At 43.2% G+C, this 19,655-nt stretch overlaps 1 protein-coding gene across 11 annotated transcripts in view; it reads right to left on the bottom strand.

Annotated features, from left to right (window-relative positions):
- Positions 1-997: 997 nt before the first annotated feature.
- Positions 998-19,655, bottom strand: part of PATJ (PATJ crumbs cell polarity complex component) — a 155,219-nt gene continuing 136,561 nt past the window's right edge. For 4 of the 11 annotated variants that reach the window (XM_054833741.1, XM_054833739.1, XM_054833743.1 and 1 more), the window contains exons 37-45: positions 18,009-18,156; positions 16,793-16,876; positions 13,894-14,011; positions 12,391-12,431; positions 11,980-12,102; positions 10,783-10,887; positions 7,234-7,337; positions 5,390-5,513; positions 998-3,812 (exon numbers count right to left, since the gene is read on the bottom strand). In XM_054833741.1, the coding sequence (XP_054689716.1) occupies positions 3,666-3,812; positions 5,390-5,513; positions 7,234-7,337; positions 10,783-10,887; positions 11,980-12,102; positions 12,391-12,431; positions 13,894-14,011; positions 16,793-16,876; positions 18,009-18,156 (994 nt within the window). In that variant the 3' untranslated portion in view covers positions 998-3,665. The other 7 variants (XM_054833742.1, XM_054833748.1, XM_054833745.1 and 4 more) reach the window with 6 other exon arrangements.

Below are 19,655 nucleotides of genomic sequence, written 5' to 3'. Positions count from 1 at the left end.
ATTAATTACAGGGAATTTAGAGGCATTTTGATGCTTCCTGATGCAGCAGCGCAGTGCGAGAGCCCCCCCATCCCTCCCGGCTGACCCGCTGCCCGACCAGCCCACCCTCCACGGTGGCTGGACCTGGCGGGCGGTTCTGAAGCTCAGTGCCCGGCAGCGGGGGTCATGCCTGGGCAGACTTTGTCCCCTGCTGTCCCCACGGCAGGGACAACACGCCTCACAGCACCTCAATCCCAGCCTGTGGAAGAAACATTGGTGTGACGGGCCCTTTTCCTTGCAGAGTTAGCCAAGAAATGCAAACAGCTCCAAGGTGGCTCCTGGTGATGTCAAGGGTGTCCTTGATGGTGTCACCGCAAACTGCAGGTTATTCCAGGTCTCCGCAGGTGAGGAAGCTGATGGAGGGACTGTGAACAGCACATGGCCCCTCAAAAAGAAAAGGCTCTGACAGCTGAGTCCCCAAACCAAGCCAGGAGAACCCTTCCCACCAGCACATAGGTGTGAAACGGTGGCGGGTGGCACCTCTGAAGGGTTGCAAGATGCCTACAGCACAGATGCTCCTCCTGCAAGCACGCTTCGTGTTGACTTTGATTACTCCTGGTACAACACTGGTCGCTCAGTGCCCTTCATCTTCATCCCTTTCTTCCTCTCCCCCGGTTTTGCTGCCTGTACACCAGATCCTTGGTTTCTCAACCGAGCTGCTTTTGTTGGTGTTCCCCTGATTAGAAACTACTGACCAGGCCAGGGCCATCTAGGTGGGTGGCTGCAGCTTTTTGGCAGAGGACAGACGTGCAGGGGATGGCTCCCGTGACTGCCTCACTCGGCAGCAATCCTGCTACCAGGACGCAGAGTCTCGCCCGGCTGTCGCCACAGCCTTCCACCGCTCCTGCTCCCCGAGACGGGCAACCGTGAGCCCTACTTGGAACAGCAAACAGACATCTCATGGAATAGATTTTAACAGTGATTTAAATTTAAAAAAAATTAAAAAATGCACAACTACTTATGTAACTCAGCTTTATTTAGAATCTTTGAAGTCATAAAATGTCTCATTTTACTGATATACGTAAACATACAATCAGGAGGTTTAATTGCTTTTTCCCTTGCACAGAAATAAAGTTTTAAACAAACCAGAACACCTCAACCCAGACAAGCGTAATGCAAATTTAATTATCTAACTTGGTCCTGTACATACAGCACACGCTTCTCCGCATGGTCACTGGTTTATCAATTAGTTGCAATATAATTTTTGGCAGTAATATATTCAACACACAAAGTGCAAATTACAAGAAGCAGAAAATGTTCTCTCTCATTCTGAGCAATGAGAAGTGCAAAATATCTCAGCCCATAAATTCTATTCTTTATGTATATGAACAGTATGTGCATAATAGGCTAATAAATAGCCGTGTAAAACTTCATAGATTAAATGTGGCAACACCTTAAAGTAGGAATGCAATGGCTATAATAAAAACAGAATCAGACAGAGGAATTGTTACATTTTGTTCATAAATTCCATCCACGATTTCTGAGGGTACCTCTTCGCATTTCACCTACCTGCCTTTAACTTCTGCATACCTTGGATACTTTTGCAACCAAAGGCAGTTTGTTAAAAATTCTCCAATTCGCTCCATCTGGACGTATTTCTGTGCGTCTGCAATCAAGGTTCCACTAACACTTCACTTGGCAAATCAAACAGTACAGCGGGAACCCACTGAAAACGTGAAGTCTCTTCCAGGCACTACGAACGGAACACCCACTAATGGTTCCAGCAGGCTAAACGCACTTTGTGATTACCCGAAGTTAAAGAAAACTTTGCAATGAAATAAGGAAAACCGTTCCAGTGAGAGCTAGTCACGGCTGGCTTCTTTCAGCGTGGGTCACCTCGCTGCTGTACCTGTTCTTTGATGTCAACCGGGGGAACACCCACTCCAGCCACAACACACTGAACGACAGCACCTCTACCACAAACCTTGTCCTACTCGGTTGTTGTACTACAGATTGTGAATCTTCTTTCCCTTTAAGGCCAGGGATTTTTCACATAAAATGAGCGGCCAATTTTGACCCCCACCCCCTTTAATTTCTCCCAGCTACATCATCATTATAAATTATACCAAATAGTCCAAATCAGACTGGGCTGCTTCCTCTAAAACCCAACTGCTCCTCTGGATAGGAAGATTAAACCAGGACGACTCGCATTGCCATTAATCTGCCTGCCAAATTCATTTGCTAAATCGCTAAGGCCGCGGTCACATAATCACTGCAGGAACGGCTGCGACACATAACGAAGTTGCTAACTTGTGGCTGAACATCCCTGCATCCCACCTCCACCACGCAGAGCGGGACAGGCCTTGGGAAGGCTCCTCGAGGGCTTCAGCACACTCTCGCCTGGCTTAGCTTAAACCAAAAAAATAGACGGTTGCTTCAACTGAGCCGTCCGACTTGCCGGAGGGGGCTGAGGAACCCCCTTCTGCGCGCTCTGCCCTGGGGAGGACATCATCTTAAACTGCCGCAGCAGTCTTCTGCGACGATCACCTCACCGCTGCCCGGTATTATTCAGTGTTATCCAAAATGGAACTCCAGCACCCCCCAGAGAGAAGCATCCTCTGTGATCCGTGAAAGCCTCTTCCTGCAGTATCTGATCCTGGGGAGAGCCTTGGAAACGTAAAACGGTTTCCTGGCTTGGATTAACTTCATCCAGCCTTAAAGACGGCGTGCGGAGGGACTGCTCACCGTCATTACTAGAATAACAGGATCACATTGCTGAGGCAAACTTTTTGTCTTCGTTAAAGTTTCAGGATGAACAATTATGCTGCAACTTGGCACAACAACAACTGCCTTTGTATGCAATGTGCCTGGCATATATCAGCACATTTCTTCTTCTTTAAAAATATAATTAGAATAGAATGAGATAGGTTGTTGTTGTTCATGCTGTCTAAATATCTGAAAAGGCTCAAACATTTTAAAAGCCTAAAAGAAAAAAAAAAATCAATTTCCCTCTCCCCTAGTTTATTTTTCATGCTAAAGGCTGCAAATTGACACATCACAGTAATTACCTCTGACTAACTTCCATAGACCTACCCAAAGAGATAAACATGAGAAGTTCACATTTGACTAGCAGACTTACTGTGCCGAGCACAAATAATTTCCCAGAGGAGAATTTGATATTTCATCATTTGGAACAGTGGTAATTTAATTACATTGCTAATGTTTTCTGGCATACTTGAAAGGACAATTAGCATAAGTAAATCATGAGTGAGATGACAAGTCACTCTGCATTTATTTCTGCTGATCAGATGAGATCAGTTGATGATCTAAATTCTCTTTTGTGTGCGAACTGATTCCAGGTTCAGCAGTTGTAACCGGGGTTCAGACTAGTGGGGATAAACTGATGTATTAAGTAAAATGGATATTGTTCTTTGAAGTTTCTTAATTAAACTTGTCCAGAGAAACCTCAAAAGCCACCAGGAGTAGACGAGGGCGGGGAGAAGGGCTGATAAACGGGGACGGCTAAACGAAGCTTGAGATGCACGCTACCCTTCCTGGCAACGGGGTGAATACTGATTCGTTTTTGCCAGGGTTTGCTTTACAACCTGCTCAGGGCTGAGCAGTATTATTATAGCTCTACTGATGTTCTAAAATAATTGTATTTATCTCCGCAAGCGAAACGACATTCACGATAACACCGTTAATGTTACAGTTCCTTTCTGGCACTTCAGAATAGCTACAGCTTGCTCGTGAGTGACACCGTCCAAAGCTTCCCCATTAACTGCTAAAATCTGATCGCCTCGCTTCAGTCTGCCGTCGTCCGCAGCTGCTCCCTGCAAACGGCAAAGCGATTCGTTAGCGGCTGGTAGCACGGAGCCCTCCCGTCTCTCCTAATGCTGATGGATGAAATGAGGAGGGATGCAGCACTGGAAATCCCACCGTCACTGGGTGGGGAAATGGGGAACGACAGGGCTGAAGTCTCCCGGAGTGCTTCGACCATTGCCCGTCACTCAGCCCCGCTTACCCAAACCCGTGAGGACTGGGGCAGTGGGGGTGGGTGATACACCCCTGGGAAGAAGAGAAGCGGCTCATCCCTGAAAAAACTGCAGTGTAAAGACTGGTTCTGGCTTTTAGGATTACGGAGAGGTTTGTTAAAGCAGTATTTAAATGTACTCTGCATGCGGTGCTGAGAAATGGGTTAAAATTTGGGAGGGAGAGGGACGCAGAGCTCATGCAGCAGAACAGCCTGGGCACTGCCCCAAGCCCCGGATGGAGCTGGGCCCCATTGAAGGTCCTGAGAAGCTTCCACAGAGCTTTAGAAATGGCTGTTCTCCTCCAGAGGCCTCAGTGCAGCTCTTTTGTCTAAATGCTCAGCCCTGCCCTGCCCAGAGGTGGGCTCACGGTGTCCGTTTCTCCTCCGTGGCCCCACCAGTGACTGCAGCGTATTCCAGCTTCGATTTAGGGTTTCTCAGCCATGCTTACATGTAGAAACTTGTAAATCTACGCATCAGTTTAAAGATACAATATCTTCCCATGTTAATAATTGAAAATTGTAAAAAGACCAGATATTTGCACTCTGACCCCTGGAATCGCAGAAGCAGAGGAGACACGACTTCTACTCTACCTTCAGATGAAGTTTTCTTAATTAGGTCATCTACCCTGCCAGAAGCGCTGACACGAGTGACAGCAAGTAGGCACAGGACAAAAAACTGCGTGTGACTGACTTCAAGGTTACTTTACGTAAAATATTCCTAATTCCCACTGTTTTTCTTCCCCCCATTTCCAGAATTCCCTTTGTGTGGCCATGCCGAGCACAGTGCCAGCGGGAGCATGGGTGCACCACATTTCTTCCTTGGCCTCGGTGGAGAACAGAGAGGCATGAGAGAGAAGCTGGAAGCAAGGGAGAACAACTACAGCCAGGACCGATGTGTAAGCCAATTCATCATCAAGCCACAAGGTATGGAGCTTTCATCTTTTGGGGGTTTTTCTGATTGAGGTGACTTTTTTCTCACAGGAGCTTATTGCTGGTTTTGCTGCTGAAGCTCAGTGACAAAGATACATCACCTCTGCAACTGTCTCTTCTCCTGTACAGTGGGAAAAGCGATGCCTCCATACGTCTTGGAGAGCTCTTTGAGATTTACGGATATAAAACTGCCTTATAAATATTTTAATGTATAAAAACAAGTTTCCCAAGTACACAGAGCAATTTTGCTGAGATAAAGCATCTTGTTTCAGCCATCAGTAATATGAAATATAAACTGAGAAGCCAGCTTAGGTCCACTTACTCACATCCATGTACTTAGTACATTTTGCTTTCTACTACATAATAGATTATCCAAGCCAAAGCTTGGGTTTATTTTTTAAGATAATACAGAAAAAAGGGAGAAAACAAAACAAAACAAAAAGATACCTTGGCAAATATAGTCTTGACATATATGGGCAGGTCTCCATGGGGACTTCCATACCCCCCTACAATACTAAATCCCAGTCCATCAGAGCCTTTCTCCAAAGTAATAATCTTAGGATGAGGTGCTCTGAAAACACAACAAATATCACTTAGAATAGCAATGTCTGTCTCTGGGGAATTTATGCAGAAGGAAGACTTACAGAGATATTTGTCTATCAAGAAGTTTTTCATACAGTCACAAACCACGACTCTTGCCCTTGCACTGAAACACACTCCTGCGCAGCCCGGAGTTCAAACGCTGTTCTGTGTACTTCAGCTCCTCACTTTGAAAATACTCGTTTTTAATAAGAACTCAACAAGAGCACTTATCTCTGATGCAGAAGTGAGACTCCCCTCATCTGCAGTCGCTGCACATACGGAAAGGAGAGTTTGCTTTCTTACCGGCCAAGCTGTCGTCTGTAGTCTGCATAAGTGGCAACTGCAACAATTTCCTTACAGCATAATTTTATTTTATGACTTCAGAGGAACGAGTCTAATAGACAGGGTGCAGCCAGGAACACTTGTGTTTATAGTCTCAGCTTTAATGCCGACTCTTTGGGCTGTTTTCTTTTCTTTTTTTTTTTTTCCCTACATCCCTGTGCCTCGTTACCCCAGAGGCTGACTCCCGAGAGCCCCTCATTCCCTGCATCACTTAGACCCTGAACTGCTCATCAGGGGCTTTTACTGTCTACATCGAGCAGAGGAAGATTTCTGGTGGAATTTAGACCACTCATAGCTATGTATCCATCTCAAATTTGAAAAAGTCATTCTACATATTTAGAAAGAATTATTGAGGACAAAAAGCTGTTTGGCATCTTCCACCTATATAAAGGTGCAGCCTATGATGACTAATATCTCGCCATTTCTTTAGGACAGAACAAATGCATACGCCTACCTAATTCTGCTTCATATTTTCCACATCCAAATTTCCTTACTATTTTAATATGAAAAGAGAATACAAATCCTTTTGTGAAGTAAGCAATTCTCCTTTGAGAGCAGCAATAAAAACAGTATCTCACATTGTAAAACTACAGAATGCAGCATAAATAGCTTAACTTTTATACCCAAAAACCCCTGAGGTAGGGCAGCAACTTGCATCTCAGCTTCTTAAAATAAATATAATGAAACAAAGAATGAAAATGAAGAGCATAACAAAGCTAATGAACCAAAATGAAGATCAAATGAATTTCAAAATGATAACTGGAATGCTATAAGCTGCCCTAAAAAGCACACAATGGAGAATGATGCACGGCCATGGGAGGGCTAGATCTCTACCTTCCATCACCATACAGAAGTGCTGTAAGTAGAAAATTTTTTTAATCAGACTTTTTCGAATTGTAAACTAAAAAGATTCAGAAGACAAAGAAAGTTCTGGGACATGTTTTGAAACATTTGTCTCTGCTATCAGGCTTTTTAACACCTCTTACTTTAGTCTGCCAACGACAAATTATTTCCAATTGCTACGATCCTAACTCCTTTCAGGCAAGGAAGCCAGCAGACAAGGGCAGAACTATCATGTCAGCATAACACATTAGGAAAGAAAGGAGAATTTTTTTTTTTTTAAAAAAATGTTCAGAACTAGTGCTTGGAAACACATTTTGTGCTTATTTACTCAAGCAATTTCTGTCACCAGGTAAAGATGGACATGAGTTTGTGTTCAGCCTAGAGAAGCTCATAGTTAACATTTTAAAGGTGATGGAAAATTAGAGAGAAAAGCAATGGGAGAGACCTCCTTCACCAGCCTAGGCTTTTCCCTTGCATGGGGCATAGAAATCTACCTGAGTTCTGCAGACTAAGTACAAACTTACTCGGGATCTTCAGAAGGATGCTCGGAAGAAGAGTTAAGGTTGCATCCCGCAGACATGCTCTCCAGTTGGGTAGCAATGGCACTGATGTTGGTATCAGCCACAACCTAAACAGAAGGATGCAATGAAGTACAATGTGTGTTCACTTAATACCAAAGACATCTTGGCTAATTATGTACAAAAATAGCCAATACATTAGGAAAAAAATCAGTCATTGATTTTTTTTTTCAAACAAATTTCTAATACAAGTCCTACTTTCTTAAATTTCCTACTAATTCAACACTTTCAAATAGCAGAAGTTACTAAAAGCCACCTTTCTGGAGGTTAAATGCAAACTTTGCCCTGTAGCCTGCTCTTACCTTTACGTGACTATCACTCAGATGCTGAGCAGAGGGGAACAGCCTTTCTGGATAATGCAGGTTACCTTGTCAAGGTAAAAGGTACGTCTTGGAGTCAACACGAGGCATCCAGGATTGGGCTTGAACGTAAAGGTGTCCCAGGGAGAGCACCTTCGCAAAATATTGAGATCCAAGGGAATACTGGGCAAAGGCCCTAAAATACCTCAGACTGGTTGGTTTGCTGTGTGGGCAGAAATCAATCCTTGGTTTCAACTTTTCTGCCATTTCCAGCACGTCCACTAAGGGCAACAAATGGGATTCTTAAACTTCCCAGTTCTGGCTCCTGTATAATTCTGAAACCATGGTGAATTACTACCACGCAGTAATTAATTGAGTTAGTGATATTTTGACAGGTTGTGGAACAGCAAACTTGCTCTGGCTTTTTAAAGCAACCCTATCGACGTCATATCACTTAGTTACAAAGTCGACTATGGCCGCATTGAGAAAACAGCTACTCGCATGCCGAGGTCTGGGGTTTGCTGTTCACAGGGGTTTAGCCTCACAAGGATAAAAGCTTGCAGGCCCACTGGGATTTATTAAACACAAAGTGGCGATGCCCCTTCTAGCTTTTTTTTAACCTTTCATTGCAAGCTAGTTTTCTATTCTTTGCTTTTTTCCTGGAAAAAAAAAAAAATCGAGCAAAGCACTCGTTTTGGATTTTGGATTTTAAGTATTCACCGCTGAAAGGACATCAATTTCCTAACAACTACATGCCGTGGTTATCCCCTAGCTCCATCTCCTTCCGATGAGATATTCTTCTCTGCTTGACGTCCACTGTAGTGCGCAGGAGTTCGGCTCAGAGACAGTGAGAAATACCTAGTACGTATATTTTCAATATTTCCTCTAGCTATCTATGGCCTTAGTTTATCAAAATTGACAGGTACTTTTTCCACTCCTTGCTGTGAACATGGCTTAAGGGAAACGTACCTTTTCAAAATAAAAAAAATCCATTATATAAATCCCCCATTTTAAATGAATGCTCACAATTCTTCCATAACAGTATTTCCCTCTTTCTAATCACTTGGAGCCAAGAGGGTGGCAGCATTTCCTAGGAAGGAAGATTAGTTCTCATGCAGATTTTGCGTCCCAGGACTCAGGTTCTCGGGCGCCCTAAATGAAGGGGTCCGGCAGAGAAGATAGCAGCACCTGGCTCGGCCAGCAAAGACACCGTTAAGTTTTCCTCCCTGTTGCAGTAGGGGAAAGAGTGCCAGCCAGTATTTGTCATATTTGTTGTTAAATAAAATGAGGGCAAAATAAATCTATATTCAAAAATCTTCAGTTGGCAGTAAGAACGTATCAGAGTTCAACAACCTTGTAAAAAAGCTTCCCCTTATCTCATTACTACACCTGCAGAAAAGAAATTAAATTAAACCAAAGCATCAAAACAGCCGAAAGGGATGATTGTTCCCCTGAGACCCTAATCTCCCATTTGCAAACAGCATTTGCAAACTCCTTTACCATCCTTCCCAGGACGTACTGATAATAAGCCTTTCCACACGACTGAACGCAATTATCTGACCTTTCAAAGCAGTTTGCCATGAAGTGGCCTAACCTGATAATAAACAGAATTACTTAATGACACATCAGTCATGATTATCACAGCGATAGGATTATTCCATTTAGATTGTTTTAATAATAATAATAAAACCCAGCAATCTGGTGACTGAGAAGTAGCTGTGATTAGCACCCAAGGTAACCGTATCGCCACGCTTATGGCAGGGGTTCTACGCTGCTCCCTGCCGGTATTAAAACACAACATCCCACCTTCTCGTAACAGATTTTTAATAGAGGAAAATAGACTCTATTCCATCAGAACAAACCCGTATCATCTGTAAAAAGTATTAGGCGCATTTTAAGCTAGACAGCAAAGAAGAAGAAAACCCGTCAACTGACAAACCCAAAGACATTTCTTGAAGAACCTCTTTGTTTACGCGAGCGACCAACTGACAGTGTGCTTCATCAGGAATATTTTTAAATACATGATGAGGTGGAACACGCTGTATTACAGCTTTCAAGATTAGCAATTTTGGGTTCTGCAGCAAGCTTTCATTTTCTATTCAGGGAATACTGTTGACATGAAAAGTGAAATTACTCAACGTTAGTAACAATATGATAACTATAATTTAACAGAAAATCCTCAGCTGGTGTATATCTGTGTATTTCCTTTGACTCCAAACTACACGAATACACCATCTGCTCTGGAAGCGGCTCATCACTTACCAGGTCTGCAGTTCACGGACACACAAAACAAAGAATAAGCAAGTCTAAAACTAAGTTTATTATAATTTAATTTCCTTCCCCCCCCCTCTTTTTTCCCCTCCATTTTTTCTAGTCATATTTGTGTTGTAATGCAAGCAAGAAGCTTGCAAAAATCTCTCAAGATGCGTTCCAATCCAATATGCTGTGATGATAAAGAAAATTAGAGTAGATTTTAGTGGTACGTCTTAAGCTTGTTTTCCAATTGTTACAATAATTCTGCAAACGAGCAGTATTTTGAATTCTCTCTGGCAAGTATTTTTCCCATTTCTTTGTGTAAACATAAAAATAAACTAAAGCTGAATATACTGGCAAGCAGCAATTAGAACCAAAGTGGCAGAACATGTCTTCCTTTTAGCTAGCATACAAACACGGCAGTGATAACACTGTTTTCTCTCTCGAGTGTTATTATTCATTACCTGTAGAATAATCAATTCTAGGCAGCACTGTCTTAATGATGATGCTATCATTTTTACTAAATGCTGCTAGTGTTTTTTTCTTCTCCGCCTTTCAAGAACAAGGAAATTAACACTGTGGGCAGTTTGGTCACACTCTGGTTACGTGCATGCACACATACACATAATTTCTTGTTCCTAGTTAACTTCAAATTAAAAAAACCCCACAAACAAAACTTGGAAGCTTGTTGATTTATCATGTGTAGCAACAAGTTATTTTGTTCTCTTTGTTACGCTTTTATATAATCATGCTCGCAGCCTGTATGAGTGGCAATAAAGAATTTTTGAATGAAAATTATTTTGTGCTTTCATTCTGTGTAATTCCCATCAGCAAGCACCCTGCAATTCTGTGATGCCTTGTGCCAGTGATGCTTAGGGGATTTTTTTTCCTGAATGCCATTTATCTACCCTCATGCAGCTGCATGTTCAATTTATCACCATACCTGCAGGATAATGCTCCCATAAGCATTCTTTAGTAGATTAACCGCATCTGCATGAGACAGCCCATCCAAAGGTTGTCCATTAATACTGACAATCCGATCTCCAACCTAAAAGTACAACGGTAATGGAAAATTACTAGCATTAGGGAAAATTAAAATTAAGAATGCTTAAAATTCCTCGTGAACTTGGCACTGCACAGTCATGCTTCTCTTTTGCAGGATCTCTTTTGTGAGAATTCTGCATTGCTAGTGATCATTTACCATTCTTCAGAGCAAGTACAATACGGATTTTTTTAAAAATAACAATGTGATCAGAGAAACAAAGACGGCTTGTATTTTACTATTTCCATTTACAAGAAGAGAGAGTGAGATTTTCACTGCTGTCCTCCCATCCAGAAAGGATTCATGTGCACACGTGCAGACAAGTTCATATTCTTACAGACTATGCACGCACGTGCTGGATGCAGTATAGGAAAGCAGGCACTTCTGATAATAATCTAATTAACCTAGATGATTTCTTCTCTTACACATAAAAATGATCTTGACCCTGGCACTTAGGGCTATTGTGTAAATCTATTAGAGACACAGCATGAATGTAGCAGCACATACTAACGAATCTCATGGGCCAAAGCGACCCCGTGTATCTACATAATAAGTTCTTTTCAATACTAATGATTCCTTGAAACTCTCTCCAAAACTGGAGGTGTTCACCATGGTCAGTCCCGGAAACCCAGATATCCTGTGGGTCTGATATAAAGGCCTTACTTTGGCATTTCTTTGTAAGGGCCTTCAGATCAAACAACTAACTTCTGATCTGGTTTCTACCTCGTTTGAGCTCTAAATGATGCCCAGTCCGCAGTCCCCGCAAAGCCTCTGGTTTCCAGAGAGCCTGCTGCTGCCGTCCCTGGGTCTGGATGAACACACGCATTCAAAGACCACTGCAAATACACTTATGTTCTTTGTCTTAATGTCACTTTTCCAATGTGGGCAACAATTGCCATTATCCCAAGATACAATATCATTAAAAAGGGAAAAGAAGGGCAGGTTTGGGGTCTTTTGTTTTGTTTTTATATACAAAGAAGCAGAGTAGCCTACGAGACATTAGCAGAGTGATGGCATATACAGAAGTGCTTGAGGTTCCTTCTCTGTGGGACACATGGCAGATGAAATAGGAAATATTGAGAGGACCCCTCTACTCACTCTAAGTCTTTGGGTACGTGCAGCCACACCACTGGCTTGAATCATAGCAATGAAGATGGGGATATCTCCTAATGGACTTCCCTTCCCTCCTGCTATACTGATACCAAGCGCATCATTCGGTCCCTAAAACAATGCAAAACAAAACAAAATTTGCAATTGGAGCAACTTGTAGAAGTCAATGATCAGGGCAGGGCAATAACGAAGTCATTTGACTTATGGAACAGGGAGAAAATAGATAGGTTTGACAGACACATGCATCCTCACACATGCAGGTCCCATTATACAGGCACACATCCCACAACCTATCGCAAACATAAATAATGCAATTTTACTTCTGAGAAACACTACAAAAATTAACAACTTCAGTTAAAGGTGTCAGCTTTTTGAATTGATAGAAAATAACTCACTGACCCTTGTTATCTCCACAGTCCTTGGGCCCATATCTGCTCCTACTAATAAAGAAACAAACAATTAGCTTCTGTAATTAAGAGATAATATAATTAAGAGATAACACTGTCAGGTGACGATGGTCCCTCGCTGCCTAGTCAGAGTTATCACCAAGCAGAAGCGGAGCCTTCCTGTGCCAAACCAGGCAGTGCTGCTCACGTGAGGAGGATGGGATTTCTGTTTCACCCAGAGATGAATACGGATGTAATCACTCCGGCTGACGGATGCCACCATGACGCCCATTGTCGCGCGGCCGCTGCTCACCGCGATTTATTGAATAGCAGCACTCTGCCGGCCTGAAGAAAAGCCCTATTGTGCATTTCACTCAATTAAAGATTGGCTTATTATTCATAAATCACAGTGTCCCTAGCACAAAGGGTAGGGCACACGGCTGGTCTGAGACTGTTGAGGTTCCATTGATTTTCTCTTCTAATTTGTGCTGTACTAGTAAATAATAGACAGACAGGAAGTCTGGCTGGCATATATCTAGTCATAGGATATTTAAAAGTACTCAAAACAGTAAAAAAAAAAAAAAAAAGGATGACAAAAAAAGGACACTTCAAAGGAATCATTTGAACTGGGACTAAACAGCCTAAAAGCTGATGGTGTACTCAGGGCCTGGGCTCTGCTATGCCAACCCCTAATTCTATTGGCTTTAATTAAACTATTTTAAGAACCTTTTAGAAGGCAGGCAGAATTAGTCTCTTTCAAGAGTTAACGATTCTTAATAACACCTATCAGTATTTCTCACCGCCATGCGCGTGTGCTTGTGCAGATATCTGCAGTGAGTAGAGAAGGCAGGATCGCTGGGGTGCAGCGAGGTCCGCAGCAGCGGGAAGCCCCGGGGATGCCAAATCGGGGTATGCAGACATGCATTCTCTGTGCTGCAGGGCCCTTCAAAACAACATGAGGAAGGCTGTCTAAAAAGCCACACGCCTCCTCCAGCGCACGCAAACTGGCAGAAGAAATGTCTTCTACTTCTGCTCACGCTCAGACATGAGCAAAGGTTACCGACTTCTGACATAGGTCAACGTGCAGGCTCTCCGCAAGCTACTGCAGGTTGTAGATTTAGCAATTGCTAAATCTGAAAATTGCAAAGTGAGCATTGTGACTTTCTCATTACAAAACACTCCTTTATACACTCAAGAGCAACAAAGATATAAATGAAGTGGTGGCAGCTTTATTCCCTGAGAAAACTGTTTCTAATGTGAGAACCTTGCCTGTGCTAAGCCTCCGACAAGGGCGTCGGGGAATAGCGGGGCGCAGGAATTCTGCACTTAAAATAGAGGAGCTGTTACTCCACTGGTAGACATAAAAATAATGTCATCTGCTGGAAAGTGTTCGGGTTTTAAAATATCAGTCTTCTGGGAGCCTGAGTGGGAAAACCAGGTTCAAGTATTCAGCTTTGCTTTTAAACCAGCACAAATATAAAGCAAGTAACATGCAGCTACTCCGCCCAGATTATACCTGAGTTTCTCTGAGACACATCTGCTGAAGATCTTTTTGTGCTGACAAAATTCTGTAAGGTAGAGAGGACTGGAGCAAGCGCAGGGTGGAAGTGGCTATGGACACTCTGTTGGCTTGCCTGAGGATAAAAATAAATCAAAACTCGTGAGTCAAACCCAAACGTTAACTTTAAACCAGTTCCTGCAACATACGGGCACAGCTGTGCTCTGTGCCAACCAGACTGGAAATACCACATCGGCCACACAAGTGCAACCCCCTCCAACTTCATTTCCAAAGGGGGAAGAACCTACCAGACCTGTCCCCAAGCCGTAGGCAAACCCGTAGCACTGCTCACAGTACCACACAACTGCACTTCTCTCCATGCACACCTAATGTGTAGGTTGTTCGGATCTGCTCTAGGGAGCATAAGGAAGCAGGATTAACTCCCTCCTTTGCTTATTCCTACTGTGTCTCTGAACCAGAGAAGAAGGGGAGATGACAGTTGCTGCTGAAGCTTGTGGGCTCCCCATGAGGGAGCCAGCAGGACACGTCCCAGCTCCTCTCCCGCACGGTAGGGATAACACTCACACCCATCTTGCTACGCAGCAGTAACCTACAGGCTTTGTTATTTTAGCTGAATATATTGTCTGACTACAAGGTCCTGTAATTGTCCCTGCTCCTTTCATTTCACCAAGAACCTACTCTTATTTCCAGACTAACATGCCAGGTGACAAAAGGGAAAGCCTCCTAAGACAGCTGCTCGTGCATGTTCCCAATCCTTGGCCGTCCCTTTCCAGCCCTCCTTTTCCCTGTCTCATATCTGGCTTTATCTTCTTCAGACTCTGCCCCTCGAGGAAACATCATTATCAATTTAGGAAATGTGTCTGAACAACAGGTTTCACCGAGGCCAGACCTTTTCAACTAAGCTGCCTTATACAAAACAAAGATCTGGTCTATACTTCTCCATCCACAGCAGAGCTTTCTCCCTCTAAACGCATTAGGCGGTGAATCAAAAGCTCTGGCAGCATTTATCCTAACTGACCAGTGTGCAGCTGTCAGCGACGAACAACAGGCAGAGCACAATTTCCACCTCTAGCTGCCAGTTCATGGGTCAGTTAACATGATTTGCAATGCGCGTGAAAGAAATCACTGTCCTGCACCATGAGGCTTGTATTTCTGCTGTTAAAGGTATGCAGCGGACCAAGAAAAAAGCCAAGTGAGGACAAAAGTTCTGGATGCTCTTGGCCAGCAGCTTCTAAAACATCGCTCGCAGTTGTGCAAATCATTCAAGCTGATTTGCTGTATTATCTGCCAATATTTTTATAGCTCTTGGAATGGTTTTGCCGGGAAATATTTATTCAGTTTTCAAAATCACTGAGTCACTTAGGAGCAGTGAGATGAAGGCCCTCAAATGGCTCTGCATTAAGAACAGCAATTACGATTTCTTGTATTAAAAGAAATACAGAAATTAGTAGGTGCCTGCAAAAGCCTCTTATGCTACAAAGAAAGGGAGATGACGTCGTTTGATCTGATTTTCTACCTAGAATCATGTTAGATACTATGGTGTTTTGCTTCCCTTTCAGCTATGAGTTTTACACAGTAAAACCGGGTAGATAATTTTTAACCACCACTTTCTGATTACATTGCTCTTGCTTAGGCTAGCTGTTGATACAATGACCAAAAGAAAGTAATAGTCAAGACTGCTGTCTTTACTTAATGCAATCAGGATTGTTTTCCTCTGCTCTTTCATTTTTCCTTGCCCACTGCATGCAGTGCAGATGTTTCTCCAATGATATTTAGTCATTATTTTTAAAGCTGGGCTTAGCCCAGCTGTTCTGCATGGCTACGGGCTCCTTAGCCCTTCCTGACACCGCACCAGCAGCAGGCTGGATCACTGCTGGCCTTTAGAAGTTAAGAAATCACACCACGTGACTATGATTTTGGCACCCTTTTCGGGTTGTTGATGCACAACATCAAGGACAAGCCTCCCTTCTTACCGACCTCCTTAAAAGCATTCCTGCTTTAACTTACATCCCCCCCTAAGCCTCCTACGGCTCCTCCTCTCCATTTCCAAACCCGAGACCTTCTTTTAGCATTTGCAACGGCTGGATCCCACCGGTGTGCAGCCTTCCCTGCCCGCTTGCACATCAGCGTGCGAGGGAGGTGTGTGGGCGATGTCCCCGGGGTCCCCGACAGCTGCCCCTGGGTGGAGAGGGGGCAAAATACTCCAAAGCAATAGCACCACAGCTTGTCTCTCTTGGGGACACTGGCAACTGCAATATCATGGCAAAGCAGTCAGGAAAAATCCATTAAAAAAAAGTTTTCGAAGTCATCTTACCTGGCTTTTCTCCTTTGCAGTACTCAGACTTTAATACTAATGGTATCAGTGTCTGAGCTGATTTGGGGGCGCAGGGAGAGGGGAAAAGCCCTGCACTGATTGAAAAATGAATTGTTGTCCTCGCTTCAGGTAAAAAGCAAGTGAAGCAGGAAATTGCTCTGTGTTTTCTTTGAGAGCAAAGCAGCTCTCATGTGGTTCTGCCACAAGATAGGCAAAGATACAGTTCAGTTTCATTAACTCATTTTGATTGACAAAACAGCTGCGGAAAATACATTCAGCATTTTTGCAGGTCTAAAAAATTTCTGGGCATCATCATTTGAGAAAGCTATTACATATTTTTGGTGTGTCTCAGGAAGACACTCCTTAAACAGCAACAAAAAAATACATTAACTAGCTCTTCTACTCAATCAGCATGAGACTTACTTTGCAGTTCAGCACAGAAAGTTATTGCGATAAATTAGTTTGTTCCACACTCTCAGCAGTAAGTCTATGGAACGAGTGAGCTTCACATGCACGCCTGTGCGCTGTTGCCCTGCCCTGCTCTTCACAGCTCCATTATATACGTATGAATTTGTCACTAACCTGACTGTTTGGGGACGTTTTCCGTGATAACCATGATCCAGCTCGCAGTCTTCCAAGTTCAAGATGCACTAGGCCTTGGGCACACTTGGAAACAAAAAACAAAAACGCAATGTACAGCATTTAAGTAGACATATAATATTTCATGCTCTCCTGGAGAGAATTATGTTTATATTCAGCACCACAACTCCGTGAAGAAAACCACAAGGACTGCTCAAAACATTAACATTTGTATTTAGACAACACAAAAAGTACTCGTCCCTGGATTTAGATTTATCCTGAAGGTCTATCCTGGTTGCCAAGGTCAGTATGAATCTTCCTACTGGCAGACTGGAGATGGCCAATTACTCAGTAAAAATAAACAAAAACCCCCAACTCTTTAACAGACATTTGCCACAAACAATATTCCTGAAAAACACTTCAGAGAAAAAATGCTGCAGAAAAGGGTGAATTTAACACATGTGGATTCGACTTAATAATATACCCTCATACCACCGATTTCCAGTTCTTAAACAGGTAAACTTTTGGCCAGGTACCAACCCCGAATGGAAAAAGCAAGGGAATAATTAGCCTTTCCCTTCAAGAATGGAAGGAATCACGTGCAGAAACACTAGTGGCGATAGCAGGGAAAAAGCCCTCGTCTCCAGATGCAGTTTGGAATAGAAATGGGTCTGCAGCATCACTCCCACCCGTCCTTTCCGGGCTGCCAGAGCTGGGAGCTGCACGGAGAGCTAACATCAGGCCATGCCTGCCCGCTCCTCCAACTCAAGAAGCCACGTGCTTTTTAATGGAAAAAGGCAACTTCTCCCAGACTGTACAACTTCAGAGTATAAAATCACTCCTGTAAGATGGAAAACTGTGCAGAAACGGATTTAAGCTGCTATTTTACAGCTGCAGGTTAGTGCAGCAAAGCCAAAGGCATTTTATTTCAGTTCTGATTTGTATGATTCTCAGGTTTCAAAATATTTTTCTCATGTATGAAATACACTGTTGCATTTTCAAATAAATGTCTTTGTTTTCCCACTTCATATCATCCCACTTCTAAACAGACATGGAGAAGTGATTTTAAATCAATCTCCCAAAGTTCTTTCAGATAAAATTCCTGTCTCGGTATTCAGTTTGAGCTGTCCTGCGTATGTGTAAACAGCACTTCAGGATTATTACCTTGCACAGTGTTGGTAACTGCAATTCTAGGTCTTAAAATGTGTTATGTACTCACCTTAAGTATAGTGGCAACAGTCTCTTGTGAGGCATTTCTCATGTCCTCTCCATTTACAGACAAAATCTGATCTCCTTGAATTAATCTTCCATCTAGGTCTGCAGCTCCTCCTTTAACAATGTCAGAGATAAACACTCCACTTCCATTTCTAACAATGCAAGAAGCATATGGCTAATTACACAATCCAATATTCTTTGGGAGACCAATTTAGATTACTTGCATTTAAGAGACATTAAAAGAAACCTGTGACCAGAGGAAGAACTAGTTTTACACTCAAATGGTTGAACGGGGTGTAAAAAACCTATGAGTTTTAAAACCAAGGCATGTTTTGCTATATTTAATGCTGTCTTTCCCCTTGAACTGTTAGTTCTGACTGTACGATCCATAAAGATTCATGAAAAATACCACTTGTATGAATAAAAAGCCAAGGATCGGTCTAAGATGGACTTAAACTATCTCCTGATGTGCCTGACATGAATTATGCAGCCTCAGATATTTCTTTTTCTATATTCCCCCTAAAGGTTCAGCTCAGTTGCTTTTCTAGAAGCCTGGAGGCCCCCAAGAGAAATCTGCAGAAAGGACTTTTACAGTTTGCACATGAGTTATGTGGCAAAAAAATCCAGCTTTGTGGCTGCGAGAGCAGCAAGCCACGCAGATGAGGGAAATGTATTTATTTAGCAGCTCCAGCCTCCCTCGCAGGGAAGGGACACGACACTTCACAACCTGAATTATATCTGGGTATCACTGACTTGACTTCAGAAATCGAGCTACCTCTAAGGTGGAAATCCCCACAAGCAAAGCAGTTAGCAATAGTACAGAAAGTTTTGCACAGAAGCAAACGCGGGAAGGCTGGAGACTGTGATTACCATCTGTAGGGTAATTTACATAAGCTAAATTAATTACCCAACCCACAATCTGCTCACAACACCTGGGTTAAACATCACCACTCATAAAAAAAACTGCTGTGGAAACTTTAGTGACCATATGCAGTAAGGATAACGACATGATGATTTGTAATTGAGCAAATAAATTTTGGGGGGGCAATACAGAAGAGCAACCATATGACTCTTATGCACCAACACTGAACGAGTGCTCGCCACTGTCATGCCATAAATCTCTTCTAGTAATGAAAGATTAAATCTATCGGTGCTCTGGTTCGAATGATCTAATAGCAATGGTTTAGCAATACATCAGTAAAAAGTCACTTTTTATTAAGCAGCTGTTACCTACCCCTGTACCTCAGGTTCTGCTCTGTACTCCCAGAACCGCTGTCTGTAGCGTTGTGAGTCACTTTGATATCGTTCAGGATTTGGGTCTAACTCAGCCTCCTACCTTCCACTGACACGGGTCCCTTTGAACCTGAGTAGGAGCTAGATCTAACTGACAAATCCGTTTTCAAAAGCATATCCTGGTATTTGGAAATAAGAAGGCTTCTCTCCCCATTTTGAAAGCAGAAAAGTTGTGGCTAGGGCTTCCAAGCCCCAAGACGCGGCTGCGCTGAAGCGAGCAGAACAGTGAGCTCCTGGTTCTGCGTGCGCCCACTCGGCCACGCTCGCTCCGAGCGGGACACGGCTCCGTGCTGGGAGCCCTCCTGGGCAGCAGCAGCCTTTGCTGCACAGCCGCATCGTCCTTCTGCTAGAGGAGCCA

The sequence above is a fragment of the Grus americana genome, chromosome 8, assembly GCF_028858705.1.
Source record: "Grus americana isolate bGruAme1 chromosome 8, bGruAme1.mat, whole genome shotgun sequence".
Lineage (NCBI taxonomy): Eukaryota > Metazoa > Chordata > Aves > Gruiformes > Gruidae > Grus > Grus americana.
This window is presented reverse-complemented; position numbering and strand designations above follow the sequence as displayed.